The sequence below is a fragment of the Sardina pilchardus genome, chromosome 15 (assembly GCF_963854185.1).
Source record: "Sardina pilchardus chromosome 15, fSarPil1.1, whole genome shotgun sequence".
NCBI lineage: Eukaryota > Metazoa > Chordata > Actinopteri > Clupeiformes > Clupeidae > Sardina > Sardina pilchardus.
In genome coordinates, this window is record NC_085008.1 from 29,666,763 (window position 1) to 29,682,698 (window position 15,936).

General features: G+C 42.2%; 2 protein-coding genes across 2 annotated transcripts in view; one reads left to right on the forward strand and one right to left on the reverse strand.

The window, feature by feature from the left end:
• The first annotated feature begins 8,420 nt into the window (after window positions 1-8,420).
• LOC134101697 (glypican-1-like) lies at window positions 8,421-11,392 on the forward strand. The gene is made up of 3 exons (XM_062555427.1): window positions 8,421-8,430; window positions 10,662-10,837; window positions 11,131-11,392. Exons 2-3 carry the CDS (start codon window positions 10,678-10,680, stop codon window positions 11,328-11,330), a joined length of 360 nt encoding a protein of 119 aa, XP_062411411.1. The 5' UTR covers window positions 8,421-8,430; window positions 10,662-10,677; the 3' UTR covers window positions 11,331-11,392.
• Window positions 11,393-13,902: 2,510 nt separating this feature from the next.
• LOC134102041 (ankyrin repeat and MYND domain-containing protein 1-like) overlaps window positions 13,903-15,936 on the reverse strand; it is a 15,362-nt gene continuing 13,328 nt past the window's right edge. The window contains exons 16-18 of the mRNA XM_062555991.1: window positions 15,718-15,789; window positions 14,707-14,808; window positions 13,903-14,245 (exon numbers count right to left, since the gene is read on the reverse strand). Of these exons, the coding sequence (XP_062411975.1) occupies window positions 14,094-14,245; window positions 14,707-14,808; window positions 15,718-15,789 (326 nt within the window). The 3' untranslated portion in view covers window positions 13,903-14,093. The remainder of the gene's footprint in view (window positions 14,246-14,706; window positions 14,809-15,717; window positions 15,790-15,936) is intronic.

Genomic DNA, 15,936 nt, shown 5'->3' on the forward strand with positions numbered 1-15,936 from the left:
CTGGCCGTAAACAGAAGGGAGGATAGATACATTTCAGCTAAGATTTGCATATTCATTTGCTTGTATAGGTCTGCCACTGGCTCAAGCTGAGCACCTGAGTGTAGCTGCTGCCAAAGACAAGATGGAGGATAAAGAAGCACAGAAAGGTACACAGCAGTCTTAATAAGATAAGTACTTTCCATGAAATGCAAAACATTACTGGTTTCAACCCTGAACTCTTTCCAATGTACATATACAGATGAGGAAAGTGTTTTAGCAGCCAAACACCAACACAAATGCAAGACGAGGAGAGGAAAGCGAGGCAGGGGAGCCAAGCGAGGGGCGAAAGTGAAAGAGGCCAGGGAGAGTGACCACCCAGGCTGTCAAGACGTAATCAAGGAGGAAAGGAAGGAGCCCCAGAGTCAGGGAGACCGAGCAGGAAACAACGCCCTGACGGGGAGAGACCAACGGAGACCCGCTGCTGGGGACAGGGAGTGGAGGGGACAGAGGTTTGGGTCCAATGGACACAGAAAACAATCCAGCCATCAGCCCATCAGAGAGGACAAGAAGGGAGAGAGGGTGGAGAGGCAAGGGAAACCACCCACTGAGAGAGGACAGAGGCAGGAGGTGACCAGCGCAGCACAGAGGCATCATGGGAACAAACAGCCCCAGGACATGGGAAGGAACCGATGGAGAGAGAGAGATTACACAGATTGGAACGGAAGGGTGGAGAGAGGGACCAGAGCTTGGTGGAACAGGGCCTGGGAGCAGGAGAGCCAGGCTGAGCACGGCTGGTATGGTAGAGACGGGTACTGGTACTGGGCTGGCCCGAGGAGGAGACCTGCAGTGGACAGGAGAGACCGAGGAGGGGACCAGCAGTAGAAGACCACAAGCAGAGGAAGCACTGTAATGATGAGCTACTGCTGGAGTCCTAGACTTTAAAGTGTGCAGACTACTGTGCTACAAAATCTCCCTTTTATCACATGAAATCAAAATCACAATAACATTCTTCATTATTAACAATAATAATGATAAAAAAAACTTCAATAAAAATGAATACTATCATATTTTGGTTGGATTGTCTGTATTCACTATAAGATATAACAGATAAAACAAAATGAAAACAATGTGTGCATCTCCATATGAGCTCAGTTGAGATGAAAATCTTGACCTTGCTGGTGTAAATGTTCTTGAAGATCTAAATTAAAGATCTTCTAAGGCAGCCTTGAACTATACCGGCCTAATTTTGCCTCAGATAGGGGACCAATCACAGAACAGGGGAGAAAGCAAGATGATGATGAGCTATGCACAGACATATTTGATAGACATCCGTGGCACCCAATAAATGTATCTGGACATTTTTTTCAAATACGAGACAATGAACGTTTGGTTCCCAAACCACGTCTCATTGAGAAGTCTTAATCCCCCTTTTCTTTCTGTTCCCGCTTCTCAAGAAAGGAAATGCTGGACATACAGTATTTGCTGAAGGAGAAAAACAGTGCTGTCCTTCACTGCCTGAAGAAAAACTGAGTGCTTCTCAAGAAATGACATCTCTCCTTCACTGCCTGAAGAACAAACAGCTTTGAAATGTTTTTCTTTTCAAAACCTTGAGCCCTTTTTGACTTTCGACTTCTCCACCTGCCTATCGCTCCTCCAGCCAGTTGACCCCAGGCCTGCTACTGATGCATTATGGGTATGAAGGGGATGGCTCGCCAACAGGACCACTGATACCCCTTTTCCACCGCCACGAACCAGGTGCTGGTTCCGGGCTGGTGCTAGTGCCAGTTCAGTGCTGGTGCTACCTGCCGAATATCCAAGAACCGGCTCGCTTTTCCACAGACTGAGTGCCAGAGTAGTGCTGCGTCGCTACGTCACTGTATACGTGCCTTATCCCAAAACAACCAGCAGAAATGAAGATGCGGTGGAGAAACTTATTACGATTAACTTTGAGCACAAAAAGCTCAAATGTCGTGAGAGTTCAACTGTATCCACTGTATCCATTTAAACCGGACGTGCCCTAAATGTTGCATGTGTATTTATTGCAGTCGCTAGAAAAGCATGTTAGCCAACATTAGCTCTTGATTAGCACCCGTTGTTATGGTTATGGCTACGCTGCTGTTTTGCTGCTAGCTAACGTTAGTTAGAATGACCAGAAACAGTAGTTCATATTAGCATGCCAGGTATCTAGTTGCTATGTGTTTTGGTTCTAAAAGGTCAACAAGCTAACAAGCTAACTCTACCGTTCGGGAGCTTACAGCAACCTACAATGATTTGTGTGTCCGGAACAAATTTGTGTTGCATATAAACAATAAACCGTATCAAAATTAGCCATTAAAAGTGGCCAAGAAACCTTTATTCACATTGAGTATTTCCAGTTACATCCATCTGACCTAAACAAGAATGTTTTTGTTTTTTTTAAGTGGAATTGTATTGCAATAATGCAAAAAAGTTATGCACTTAAAGTTCTATGAATGCATATGCACACTGACACACATACTGTAGGCTATGTAGACATATCTATATACATCTTTTCTCTCTCTCTTCACACACACACACACACACACACACACACACACACACACACACTAAGTCACACACAGACAAGCACACTTGTATAGCTTGTCTCATGTTCACAAGATGAAGAAGCCAAGTGGGTCTTGGTGGTGGTGTCTTGCAAAAGGGGTTGGTTGCTCTGCAGATGATTGCGAAAGTAGCTCTTTCCTCAGAAGGACTCTCTCCATATCCCTGGAGAGCTCATTAAAACATGCTTAACAGATCTCTTACACTTTTAAATATCACCGAGGAGAACGCATGCGTTTGGAAAACACTTAGGCCTTAAAAGGTGGCAAAATAGTCTTCAGAGAGGCTCTCATTAGGAGGAGATGGAATTAGTCTATTACTGAGACAGAAAGAGGGAGAGCGCACAGCAGTGCACTGGAGAGTATTCACACCACTTTTGGTTCATGGTTGCCATGCAGGAATCATGATAAATTTACAATTACTAGTAGTGTGCAGGGATGGGCACAAATACATCAAAATGTATTTCCAAATAAAATACCAAATACCCACCTTTAAAATGTATTAAAATAAGATACAAAATACAGCAGCCAAAAATTGTATCAAAATAAAATACTGTATTTTTGTATTTTCAAAATACTACAAAATACTTCTTTCTAAAAGCCTTTACTATAGGCTTTTAGAAACTATACTATAAAACAGAAAAAAGAAAGGAAAATTGCAAACTCAAGTGTGCTGTCCTTGTGTGAGCTAGTGGTGTCTCCTTAGTTGATGCCTTTAAGCACAACTAACTTCTCAAACAGTGTTGCATTCAGACGACACCTAGGCTATTGGGCCTGATGATGGTATTGAAATTGTGTTGTGAGTGCAATATGCCTAAAGTGGCATCACAGGGGCTTGACTATGCGAAGGTGCCACAGACAGAGACAGAGATTTGGTGCTACTGTAACCTGCATTGTGTTGAACCACTGCGGTTCAGCCCTGCACACGCCCAGACTCGAACCCGCGAAACAGCAGCACTTCGGATCAGGAGTCGAGCATGCTAACAATTCCGCTAAAAGCCCAGGCTACTATAGCTTTCATACCAGCAGCATTTTTGAGGCGTCGGGGAGTGAGGTTAACCAACGTTCTACACATACTACAGCTTAGCAAACTGGCATCCGTTACACCACACTATATTGGTGCACAGTCATGTTGGAATAGCTGGGCTTAGCCCCTCAGTTCCAGTGAAAGGATGTCTGAATTCTCTGATAACAGTCTAACAGTCAGTTCCTTCCCTGTTCCAACATGACTGTGCACCAGTGCACAACGCAAGGTCCGTAAAGACAGAGTTTGGTGTAGATGAACTTGACTGGCCTGCATAGTGCAGTACATCAACCCAATAGAACACCTTTGGTCTGAATTAAAGCGGAGACTGAGAGCCAGTCTCCTCGTCCAACATCAGTGTGTGACCTCACAAATGTGGTTCTTGAAGAATGGTAAAAAAATCCCATAAACTCTCCTAAACCTTCCCAGAGGAGTTGAAGCTGTTATAGCTGCAAAGAGTGGACTGACATCATATTAAACCCAATGGATTAAGAATAGAATGGGAAGTCACTTAAGTTCATGTGAGTCAAGGCAAGTGACCCAATACTTTTGGCAATATAGTGTATATTGATAGTTAGATAGATGTCATCACATCGTCTCACAGAAAGTATTTGACAGTATTTTGAAAATACAAAAATACACAACGCTGAAGTATTTTGATACAAAATTCAAAGGCATTTTCATCATCTCAATAAAATACAAATTACAAACTAGTATTTTGTATTTGAAATACGTATTTCAAATACATGTATTAGAAATACTGCCCATCCCTGGTAGTGTGTGATGGAATATGAGACACACAGTGTGTATGTGTGTTCGTGAGTGTGTGTATACAGTATCTGTGTGTTATTCTGTGTTTGTGTGCATGTGTTTGTCCTCCATATGGGTATGTATGTTCTAGTGTGTGCAGTGTAACATGTAGTGCTGTATGTGTGTGTGACCCATAACACACGTCAGGCTTACTGAATGCTATATGATCCTTTATTTATGTGTGCAATGCCTTGTGCATACTGGGTTGGTTTAGAGAAAGTGCTACCAATATTTCTACAGCGCCTTATTTCATAACATAGGGACGTGTGAGCCAGCTGGAGAGGGGGTGTGGCAAAGAGCCCGGACAGATTGCGCAATCATATTGAATTTAAAAGGACAGAGTCGGGGAGAGAGACAGAGAGGGAAAGAGACTCGTGCATTTACAAGTTCAAGTTGTGTCGGAAAACAAAATTGGATCTCCGGGATTGTAACAGCCTGCTCCAGTCTCATCCAGGATGCATCTTCTAGCGAAATACATTCTCATCCTCCAAATTATTGTCCTTTTTGCAACAACCTGCCAGACTTTGTCATGCAGTGAATGTTATGAAGTGACGTGCAAGGATCCAAATGACTGTAAAGGGGGGCTGGTGCCTAGTGTATGTGGATGCTGCAAAGTTTGTGCCAAGGTAAAGGGCGAGGACTGTGGCGGAACCTGGGGATTCCATGGGAGATGCGACAAGGGGCTGAAGTGTGTGTACCCGGAATCGTTCCGTCTCAACCCGACTGGAGTTTGTAAAGGTCTGTATAGTTGACACCCAAGGGCATTTAGTAAACAAGTGGGCAATAAGTTATTATGCAATGTCATTATTAACTGTGAACACAAAACTAGGGAACATAAAATGAACAAAAGAGGAGGATTAATTTAGTCTGTAGGCTATATGGCCTACCATGGTGGTACCTCTTACATGTGTGAAATACAATGCAATATACTGTAAATCGATTGTTAGTTAAAGGGATAATCCGGAGTGAAATGCACTTTAGATCAGTTTTTCGGACTATTGGGAGTACATACGTTGAGTTTACACCAAAATCATGTCATTCGGATGTATTTTGAGAAAGTTCGAGTTCACCGTTTTTATCCAAAACTCGTTAGCCTGGAAGTGACCGGGGCAGGTCCTTTCGCCGCTACAAAACGCTATTTTTATACCTCTTCTACTGTTCCAACCAACACTACACTTACGTGGTAGTGAGTAGAGGGTCCCTAAAGCCAAACCGAAGTATCCCCACGTCTTTATGTGGTCGGATAGAGAGTCCAGAATGAATTTAATCGAGTCAGTACCTTTCCGGAAATGTCGATGGTGCAGCTAGCAACGCGTTAACAACATTTTAATAACATTTCCGGAAAGGTACGGCTAACGAGTTTTGGATAAAAACGGTGAACTCGAACATTCTCAAAATACATCCAAATGACATGATTTTGGTGTCAACTCAACGTATGTAGGCCTACTCCCAATAGTCCGAAAAATTGATCTAAAGTGCATTTCACTCCGGATTATCCCTTTAAGCAGCGTTAATAAATGAATACATACCAAACTGAGAAGAATTAGACCTTACTTTTTATACATGTGATGTGTGCCATGTGCAAATTGAGTTCAAGATGTCATATCCCTTTTTTTCGTATCATTAGGATATCACTGATTCTTGAGAATTTGCCTAAAACATGTCTCACTAAGAAAAGTGCTGATTCTGTTGGAAATGAATACCATTTCCATGAACAAAAAGAATCAAGGTTATAATCAGGGGGTCCTTTGCACAAATGTGAGGTTCTTTTAAAGGTTTATTTTATTTTTGTATTAATTTAATATTATATGCTGGCCCATACCCTACAAAATCAGTTGTCCTCGAATAGGAGATAATCATTTTGACTTGATTAAAAACACTAAAAGCAATCATTTAATTTAATGATATCTTTACCACATGAAAGAGTACATTGTATTATGTATTAGAAACTCCAAACAGTACGTTTTGAGCAATATTTATTATTTCGTGGCTGCTCAAAATGTGTCCCACATTTTCGTCACCACCGTCAGATATTTATAAAAGGCAATAAAATCAGGCAACTACAAGGTCAACTACATTCTTGAGGACCTCATTTTCAAACCTTCAGCCGTAGCCTACTGCATGCTTTAAGATCACTCAAGCTCCCATTAGTTTGCTATTTTCTCTTAAAGTTGTTCATATTTTTGGACACTGCTACTGTCACAACCATAACATGTCAACACCGTCTCTTTTGTATACAAAATATTAGATTAGATTATAAAATAAATGTATATTTTTTAAGAAGAGGTTTGAAGTAGCCAGCAATAGGATGCAAACAGGGTGGATAATGTGAACAATTCATGCATATCATGTGAAAGAGTAGATTTTTGTCACCACCGTCAGATGTCACCCTCCGTCAGGTTTTCTGCTTAACGGTGGTGAAAAAAGCCTCCAAATGGTCCTCAACGGAGGCTTTGTGGACCAAATAGTTAAATAAAGTTGTCAAGCAAGACTTGAGTGGTATTTATTTTGGAATTTTATGTTGTAATGAAACCACTGTCAACACCGTCAGATTAGTGTCACACCGTCAGATTCATTTTTTGTTTGTTTTAAATAAATATGCTTACAATATGTTTCTTCAGTGGTGTAGTTATTAAAGTAATAGTCTGTTTTAATTAAAAAATATGGTTGTTGGATTAAAAAAGCATACTTTTTCTATTTAGGCCTAAAAAAACGTTGTATAAGTACTGGAAAAATGCCTATTTTATGAAAAAAATACAAAAAGGGGAGGTTGCACCGGTACATTGCTGAACAGCTAAGACCTTGGTCTATAATGACATACCTTCAGATTTTGTAATTTAACTAACTTTTTTTTTTCAAAATTAAAACCTGTTTTAGGCAAATTCTCAAGAATCAGTGATATACTTTCCTTTTTGATGTGATCCTTAATATGTAAAGAGGCTTGTCATTGTATCACTGAGTGGGGACACCTTTTGGAGTGATGCCTGTGGCCGCTGTTAAAAGTAGCTGATGATATGTAAGGGGAGGAATGGAAACTGTGAGAACTACCATACACAAGGTGTAGTGTAGACAAGGGGCTGAAGTGTGTATGCTCGCTCAGTTTCCGTCCGCCTGGAGTTTGTCTGATTCAAAATATTAGTTGAACTTGTTATGTGATGTTCAATCAACTTACAATTTCAAGGCAACCAGGTTACTTTTGTGAAAAATTTAATACAACAAGTTTTATGAAATTGATCTGTAAAACGTTTAGTTACAGTAATACAAATTCACAATACTCGTCAGTGCCACTTTACATGTAGCCTACAGTATGTGGCTAAGTTAATGACAACTTGAGTTGACTCAACACAACTTGATATGATGCATAATTTAAATTGCATTCAATAAATAGAATGTTGAGCTAACAATCAATGACTGATTAGATCATGGAACAGGTCATATTTGTCAGATCAGCCAGTCATCTCAAGTTGACTTAATTGCCTCATTTAGCCAACTTACTGTATGATGTTCAATGCACTCAAAATTCCAAGGCAACCAGGTTACAGGCGTTTTTAAGTTGAATCAACTACTATTGTTTTTATATTGTGATATAGCATAGGCCTACAGTATCATCCCCATATAGGCTATGCTATAGGCTAAATACATAATGATCGACACATTTATATAGAAGGGACATCGTGAGACACTCCTGAAAAAGGGTATCATGTTTATGCCATGAAAAAGTTCAATATGACATAACATGTTCAAGATGCCTGTCAAACCAGACAGTAGTAAAAAGGGGGGAAACAGACGCAGACAACTTAATTGAGGTTCGTAAACAAGGAAAGTCGTTTGTTCATTATGTCATCATTCTGCTACAGTATATGTAGAGCACCTTCTCGTAGATTTTGTAAAGGTTTTCACTAACAGTAGGGCCTACCTAAACGGTGAGGTATGTTTATAAAAGACTAGCGATTGTTTCCTTCCCTTCTGGGGCAATAAATAATTTCTCTTCTCCCACAGAAGATCTGACAGGGGCAGAAAATGAAATTCCTTACATGGGTGAGTAGGCCTATCTCTTCTAGTTTGAACACAATGTGGAAGTTAGCAGATCTTTCTCTCAGATTTTTGAATGGTTAAAAAAGAAAACCATAAATGTTTAATAAAACGTGTATGAATGCTTTGCTTTCTTTCATCTGAACAGAGATTAAAGGGATATTCCGCCATTTGTGGAAATACGCTCATTTTCCACCTTCCCTCGAGCAAAACAATCGGTATTTACCTTGTTCCCGTTCATCCAGCCATTCTGTGAGTCTGGCGATACAACTTTTAGCTTCAGCCTAGCATAGATCACTGAATCGCATAGACCATTAGCTTCTCGCCTGCTAGCTTCATGTTTAAAAGTGACTAATATTTCTGGTAATTTTCCCATTTAAAACGTGTGTCCTCTCAAGTTAGAAAGTGCAATAAGACCAACTGAAAATGAACCCTGCCGTTTTTCTAGGCTGATTTGACATGGAACTACATTCTCATCTGGCGTAATAATCAAGGCAACTTGCAGCTACTGGCACTACTACTGCTTGATGTCTATGGGGACTATTTTCAGATGCTGCGTACGATATCACTGCGCCTATGGTACGTTTGCAAGTTGCCTTGATTATTACGCCAGATGAGAGTGTAGTTCCATGTCAAATCAGCCTAGAAAAACGCCAGGTTTCATTTTCAGTTGGTCTTATTGCACTTTCTAACTTGAGAGGAGACATGTTTTAAATGGGAAAATTATCAGAAATCTTAGTCACTTTTAAACATGAAGCTAGCAGGCGAGAAGCTAATGGTCTAATCCGATTCAGTGATCTATGCTAGGCTGAAGCTAAAAGTTGTATCGCCAGACTCACAGAATGGCTGGATGAACGAGAACAAGGTAAATATCGATTGTTTTGCTCGAGGGGAGGTGGAAAATGAGCGTATTTCCAAAAATGGCGGAATATCCCTTTAAACAGCATGTGATGAAAGCATGAAAGCACTCAAAAACTATTTAACCTAAAATGTACATGCTTCAATGCTCTGTTAAATGTAGTTGACTATAACACATGCTTACCAGTTTCTTTAGCCTTTGTTCCTGCTGAAGTGTCTGGATGGTCCAACAGAAGTGGAAGCATTTCTATTCCCAGATTAGAGCAAATAGAAAAAACAAAAGAATGATGAGAGGAAATGAACTAAAATGAACTTTAGACAAATACATGTAAAAAAATAAAATGTAATCAAGTATACCATTATCAGCCGTCTTAGTCCTTAGGTGTTTTCTGGAGACATGGTGCACTAGGTGAAATATAACAGAGAACAAAATATTTTAAACACAATGCCTAAGTGGCACTGGCTCCCCAGTTCTGCACCCTCTACTACTTTCACTGCCCTGAATCCAAATATACCAAAGGTGAAGTATTAAAGTTATGCTATTTACCATAATACAAACAAGTGGACTGACAAATATTCAGTAAATCTACCTTATTCCGGTCACATTGGCTTGAACAGATGTCTCTGGTAGGTCTTGAGGAGACTGCAGCTCGGGCTGCCTGGATTAGGGATGAGTCAAGATTAAGATAACATAACAATTGACTGTTCAGCCTTGCTACTGTATCTATTCCAAGTAATTTTGCAAAACATTAATTTGTATCATTCTGAGATGAAAATCTAATCTTTTTTGACTTTTACTGTACATTGGCACACTGGATATGAATGAAGCTTATTTGGTTCAAATTCACAGGCTAGATTGCAATGACATCTGTACTGGCCTATATGGGTCATATCATACAATAAGGAGGCTTCCTCTTCTATTTTGATATTACCAAAACTGATATTGTCTGGCGCAGTAATATCATCACTCTTGCACTTTCAGTTTCACTTTGGAGTGAGGATATTACTGCGCTGAGTGTAGTGCTCCAAATTGTTATTCCGCCACACAATATAATTATCCCTCTTACCTGCTTGGAAATGCACCACGTTTTATTTAGTCTTACCATACTTGGTCGTAGGCTATTTCAGCGGCCAATATAGGGCACTAGGTTATTTTATAGATTACTGCCATCTACTGTACTGCTCAAGAAATGCAACAACATATGAAAATACGTAACTAAAAAGACATCTTTACATCTTTGGTGGGACAAAAAGACAAATCGTTGATTGGTTTACCTCAGGGGTTGTGGTCTCAGAGCTGCAGCTGATTGGTTTACATGAGGGGGTGTGGTCTCAGAGCTGCAGCTGATTGGCTCGGCCGTGGTTGGTCCTCTCCTCAGGTACCTGCCGGAGGTGATGGGCAACGGCCTGGCCAGCCAGATCAACAACCCCGAGGTGGACGTGGACATCACCAAGCCAGACATGAGCGTCCGGCAGCAGATCATGCAGCTGAAGATCACCACCAGCCGACTGCTCACCGCCCTTAGTGGACAGGACGTGGACTTCCAGGACAACAGTGAGGACCAGTGGCTGTAGTTATGTGTGTTCAGTGTGTGTGTGTGTGTGTGTGTGTGTGTGCGCGCAGTATTTGTGTGTTTGGATGAGTGTATTGCAGTTATTTGTAAGTTGTGTGTGTTTTTTTAATGTATGTGATGATTTGTGATGTGATGGTTGTTTTAGTTTTGATGAGAATACTTTTATGTGTGTGTGGTTATGTATATTTTGATGTGTGTGTAGTTGTGTGTGTTTTGATACGTATAGTTTTTTTTTTTTTCTAAATTGTAATTTGCTTCCTTGCCCTGTCACCAGGTGATGACATCAGCGGCTCAGGAAGTGGCCTGTGTTTAGGCCAGGCCTGTGTCCACTCTCGGGTGCTGGTCTCCAGGGGCAACCGGCCCAGGTACTACGCCCCTGAGAACAAGAGAGTGAAAGGAACAGCCAATCAGGGCCTTCCGTGTCACGGCCTCCTCTTGCTCTCATTGGCCAGCGTGGCGCTGCTCAGGCGGTAATGGGCAGGCCAGTGGAGGGCCAGGACTCTTTTTTTAGTTTCCATGTCAACGAGGGTTTTTTAGTTCCCACAGTGGGGGAGAGGTGTGTGTGTGGGGGGTTGGGGGGATGGGAGAGGTGTGGGTGGGGTGGGGATGCTGGGGAAATGAAACACTCTGAGACGGGGATGTCTTACGGTGACTGAGAGTGATGAGTGGTTTTTTACTTCATGATAATGTAACAATGTTTCGTGACATCTAACCACTCTCTGTTTTTACTGACCTGTTCACTTTGCTGTTAATATAACCCCTCCCCACACACACACGATTGGTTTTGTCACACACACACACACACACACACACACACCTGAATCTGAAACACTGATGTTAGACAGGTACTGACACCTGCATCACTGACACCCCCCCCCCCCCCCCCCCCCCCCCCCACACACACACACACACACACACACAGACTCACAAATATCCTCCTGAGGTAGATGATGCTGCTCTAGCTGTTAGTGGTTCAGTGGTCACACACACACACAAACACACACACCCCAATCCACACATAGATACACAGGCACATCAACCCACACTTTGTTACATTCCATGACACACATTTCTACACACCTTGGGCTGCTAATGGATCTACGCATTAAGGTAGAAATGTGAGAGAAAATACACTACATCTGACACGTATGCGTGTGTGCATGTGTGTTTAAGGGCATCAGTGAAAATACACTACGTCTGACATCTGAGTGTGTGTGTGTGTGTGTTTAAGGGTATCAGTGAAAATACACTACGTCTGACACATGTGAGTGTGTTTAAAGGGTATCAGTGAAAATACACTACATCTGACACGTGTGTGTGTGTGTGTGTGTTTAAGGGTATCAGTGAAAGTACACTACAACGTGTATTTACATGTATGTGTTTGTGTTTCTGTCAGTGAAAGTACACTATATCTCACACATGAATGTGTATATGTGTGTTTAAGGATATCAGTGAAAGCACACTACGTTGTGTGTGTGTGTGTGTGTGTGTGTGTGTACGTGTTTAAGAACCAGGCAGTGCATTTATTTATTACTTTCTGTTGTCTCCTGTCAGGCATCCACTTGAGAGGTCTTACACTGTTCTACTAAGACACGTAAACACCCCCCAAGAGCAGTACCCCCCCCACACACACACACACACACAGAGGGAAACCCGAATCACTCAAAACAAAATGAAAGAGGTTGCATATTCGTTTCTTGCTGCAACGAGGCCAGTCAAGTCCTAAACACACACACACACAGGACAGTCTCCCTCTATAAGACATCACATTATATTTATTATTTTAGAATACACTAATCCAACTAAGTTAACTAACTAAGTTAGCAACTTTAATGGTTGCAATACAGTTTCCCATTGCCAACCAACCAACAGGTTAGCAACTATGGTTTTGGGAAACACACCCCTGGTAGCCAGTGGAGCTCAATGACAGCGGGGTAAGGAGTGCTCTTTTTGGTTGATTGAAAACCAGACATACCGCTACTTTGTGGATAATTTGTAGCGGTTTCATCACATTGAGGTGCTGTAGTAGTAGACACACACACACACACACACACACACACACACACACACACACACACACACACACACACACACACACACAGGTCTGTGTCTCTCTGACACACACACATAGGCCCACTGCAGGAATTGAACTTACCCTGAATGTTTGTCCACACCATGGGACAGGTCATGTTCTGTCAAAACTGTTGCAGATGTTTGGTGTCTGTCAATGTGTTTGTTAATATGAGGACATTTTAAAAAACATGTCTGCCTACTGGTCTTTTTTCCTCAGCTTGGTTGTCTCATGAAGCAGCTAAAGACTGGACAAGCCTGCATCTCATCCAATCCAATCCAGGCCTGTGCTTACAGTTTATGTTCCTCAGCTCGACAATACAGAATCCACGTTCATGTCCTGACTAAACACTACAAACAACCTGAGTGTGTTTACAAGTTCCCTGTGTTTCACAAAACAGTCCTTATGGTCGCACAGTTTTCAAAACACGCGTTTTATTATCCGGACTAACAGCGCCATCTGGTGTTTAAAAGTTCAACCTTTCCAAGTCCTAATAGAATAGGCTATATTCACGGATGGCTGTTCAGGAGCATATTTATTTCCGGTGGAGCCAGGTGTGTTTGAACTTGCTGCTATTGTTAATGTAATTGGTGTCTCCATGGACCCACTCCGTTGGGTTGTTGCACCTAGTGATGTCGGTATGTTACGATGTAAAAGGATTTTTGAAACGTATTGAAATTGTTATTATGGGGCAAACCATATCTTCAGTGCTGGAGTGAACAAGTAAGGAGCAAAATATAAGTATATTGTATACTGTACAACACAGCTAACGCCCCACCGGAAACAAACGAGCTCCTGAACAGCCTTCCGTGCATACAGCCTATTGTATTGCCAAAGATGACACAACACGTCACAAGACTGACAGAGCCACTCTACTGCACAAGAGGCATAGTTCATATGACTCATTTTAAATGTACGCATTTGGATAGTCCTTCAGCCAATTAGACCGACGATCCGGGTGCGCCTTTTGGATGAGCTAGCTTGTGATTGGACCCAGAAAATGTGGACAGGAAGCAGGTGAGACAGATGTGCAGGTTTCCAGCCTGAACTGCAGGGCGAAATCTAAATCGCCGGCAGATCAGGCTAGGTCTCAACCTACCTAACTCTCAGATTCATGTGAGAACAAACATGGCTGGGCCCAAATGGGAGCTTTATTAGCGATGTGATTAAATGTAGCTGTAGTTCTCTGTGGGGGCGTACGTGGGGGTCTTTGGAGGCTGCTTGGACAGGCCGCGCGGACCCTTATTGGCTCCCGTTCTCCGGCCCTTGGACTGGTCCCCTGAGGCGTGCCGTTTATCGGCCCACTTCTGAGCCAGCGCTGTGGAGATCAACACAGGGAGACACACTTAGCAATCCCATAGCCACAACATTCCCATTCCCATAAGCACCATATTCCCATTCCTATATAAACACCATATTCCCATATCATATCATTCCTAGAAACACATTATTTCCAATCACACTATCCCCATAACATAGCATTCCTATGAACACAGTATTCCCATCATCTCAGCATTCCTACAAACAAAGCATTCCCATACCATAGCATTCCTACAAACAAAGAATTCCCATACCATAGCACTCCCATGACCACACCATTCCCAGAGGATTTCAAAGGGCTGGATAGTGAGCTTTTTAATGGACATGTGTGCATGTGTTTGTGACTCTCCCTCCCTCCCTCTCTCTCTGTATGCATCTGTGTGTTGGGCATCCTCCCATCTCCCTACCTTTTTCCCTCCCTCCCTCTCTCTCTCTCTATGCATCCTCTCATCTCCCTACCCTTCCGTTTTTTGTTTCTCTTCTCCGTGATCATCTTCTGCTTGAAGTGTTCCTGCATCTGGGTGATGAGGGACGGCTGCTCTGGGATCTTCACTGAAGCCTCTGTAGATGACAGCGCTGTTACTGTAGTCCACCTTGCGCTCTTACCCCTCTAGCATAACCCTGACCATAACCATGCCTAACATAGCCTACCCCTAACCTGACCATAACCATGCATAACATAGCCTACCCATAATCTAACCCTAACCTGACCATAACCATGCCTAACACAGCCTACTCAGAATCTACCCCTAACCTAACCATAACCATGCCTAACATAGCCTACCCCTAACCTAACCCTAACCATGCCTAACATAGCCTACCCCTAACCTAGCCATAACCTAACCATAACCATGCCTAACATAGCCTACCCCTAACCTAGCCATAACCATGCCTAACATAGCCTACCCATAATCTACCATAACCCTAACCTAATTTAGCATACCCAGAATCTAGTCTAACCCTAACCTAACCATAGCCTTGCCTAACATAGCCTACCCGCAATCTAGCATAGCCATAACCTAACCTTAACCTAACCATAATGTAGCCATAACCTTGCCTAACATAGCCTACACACAATCTAGCACAGCCATAACCCTAACTCTAACTTTAGCCTATCCGTAATTTAGCCTAACTCCAAACTAACCCTAACCTACCCTGGGTCACCTGTTGACATCTCTGTTACTGCAGTCTACCCTGTTCGTTTTCTAACCCACAAACTATACCTACTAATCCTAGCACAGGCCAACTCTCTAGTCCGAGCATGGCCAGCTGTTCTGAAAGCAACATCCATCCACACACACTCTGGCTATTATTAACTGGTACCTAGCCATCACATATTCCTGGTTTACTATTATTGACTGTTTACTGTTTATTTACTGTTGGTTTACTCTTATTGACTGTGTTTAACTGTTTACTGTTTATTTACTGTTGCTTTACTCTTACTGACTACTATCAGCTGGCACTTCTTACTCTTAGTGACGCCTGTGATTTCTCTCTGGGGGACATTCTCCAGTGTGTCGCTAGGGTCACTGTGATCTTGACCTGCCAGAGGGAAGCGACACACACACATGACAACAGCACCTAGCACCTGACACACACACACACACACACACACACACACACACTAGCCTCATACCAATAATGCCTTCTACATGCACACTACATATCCCTGCTTCTTGACAACTTGAG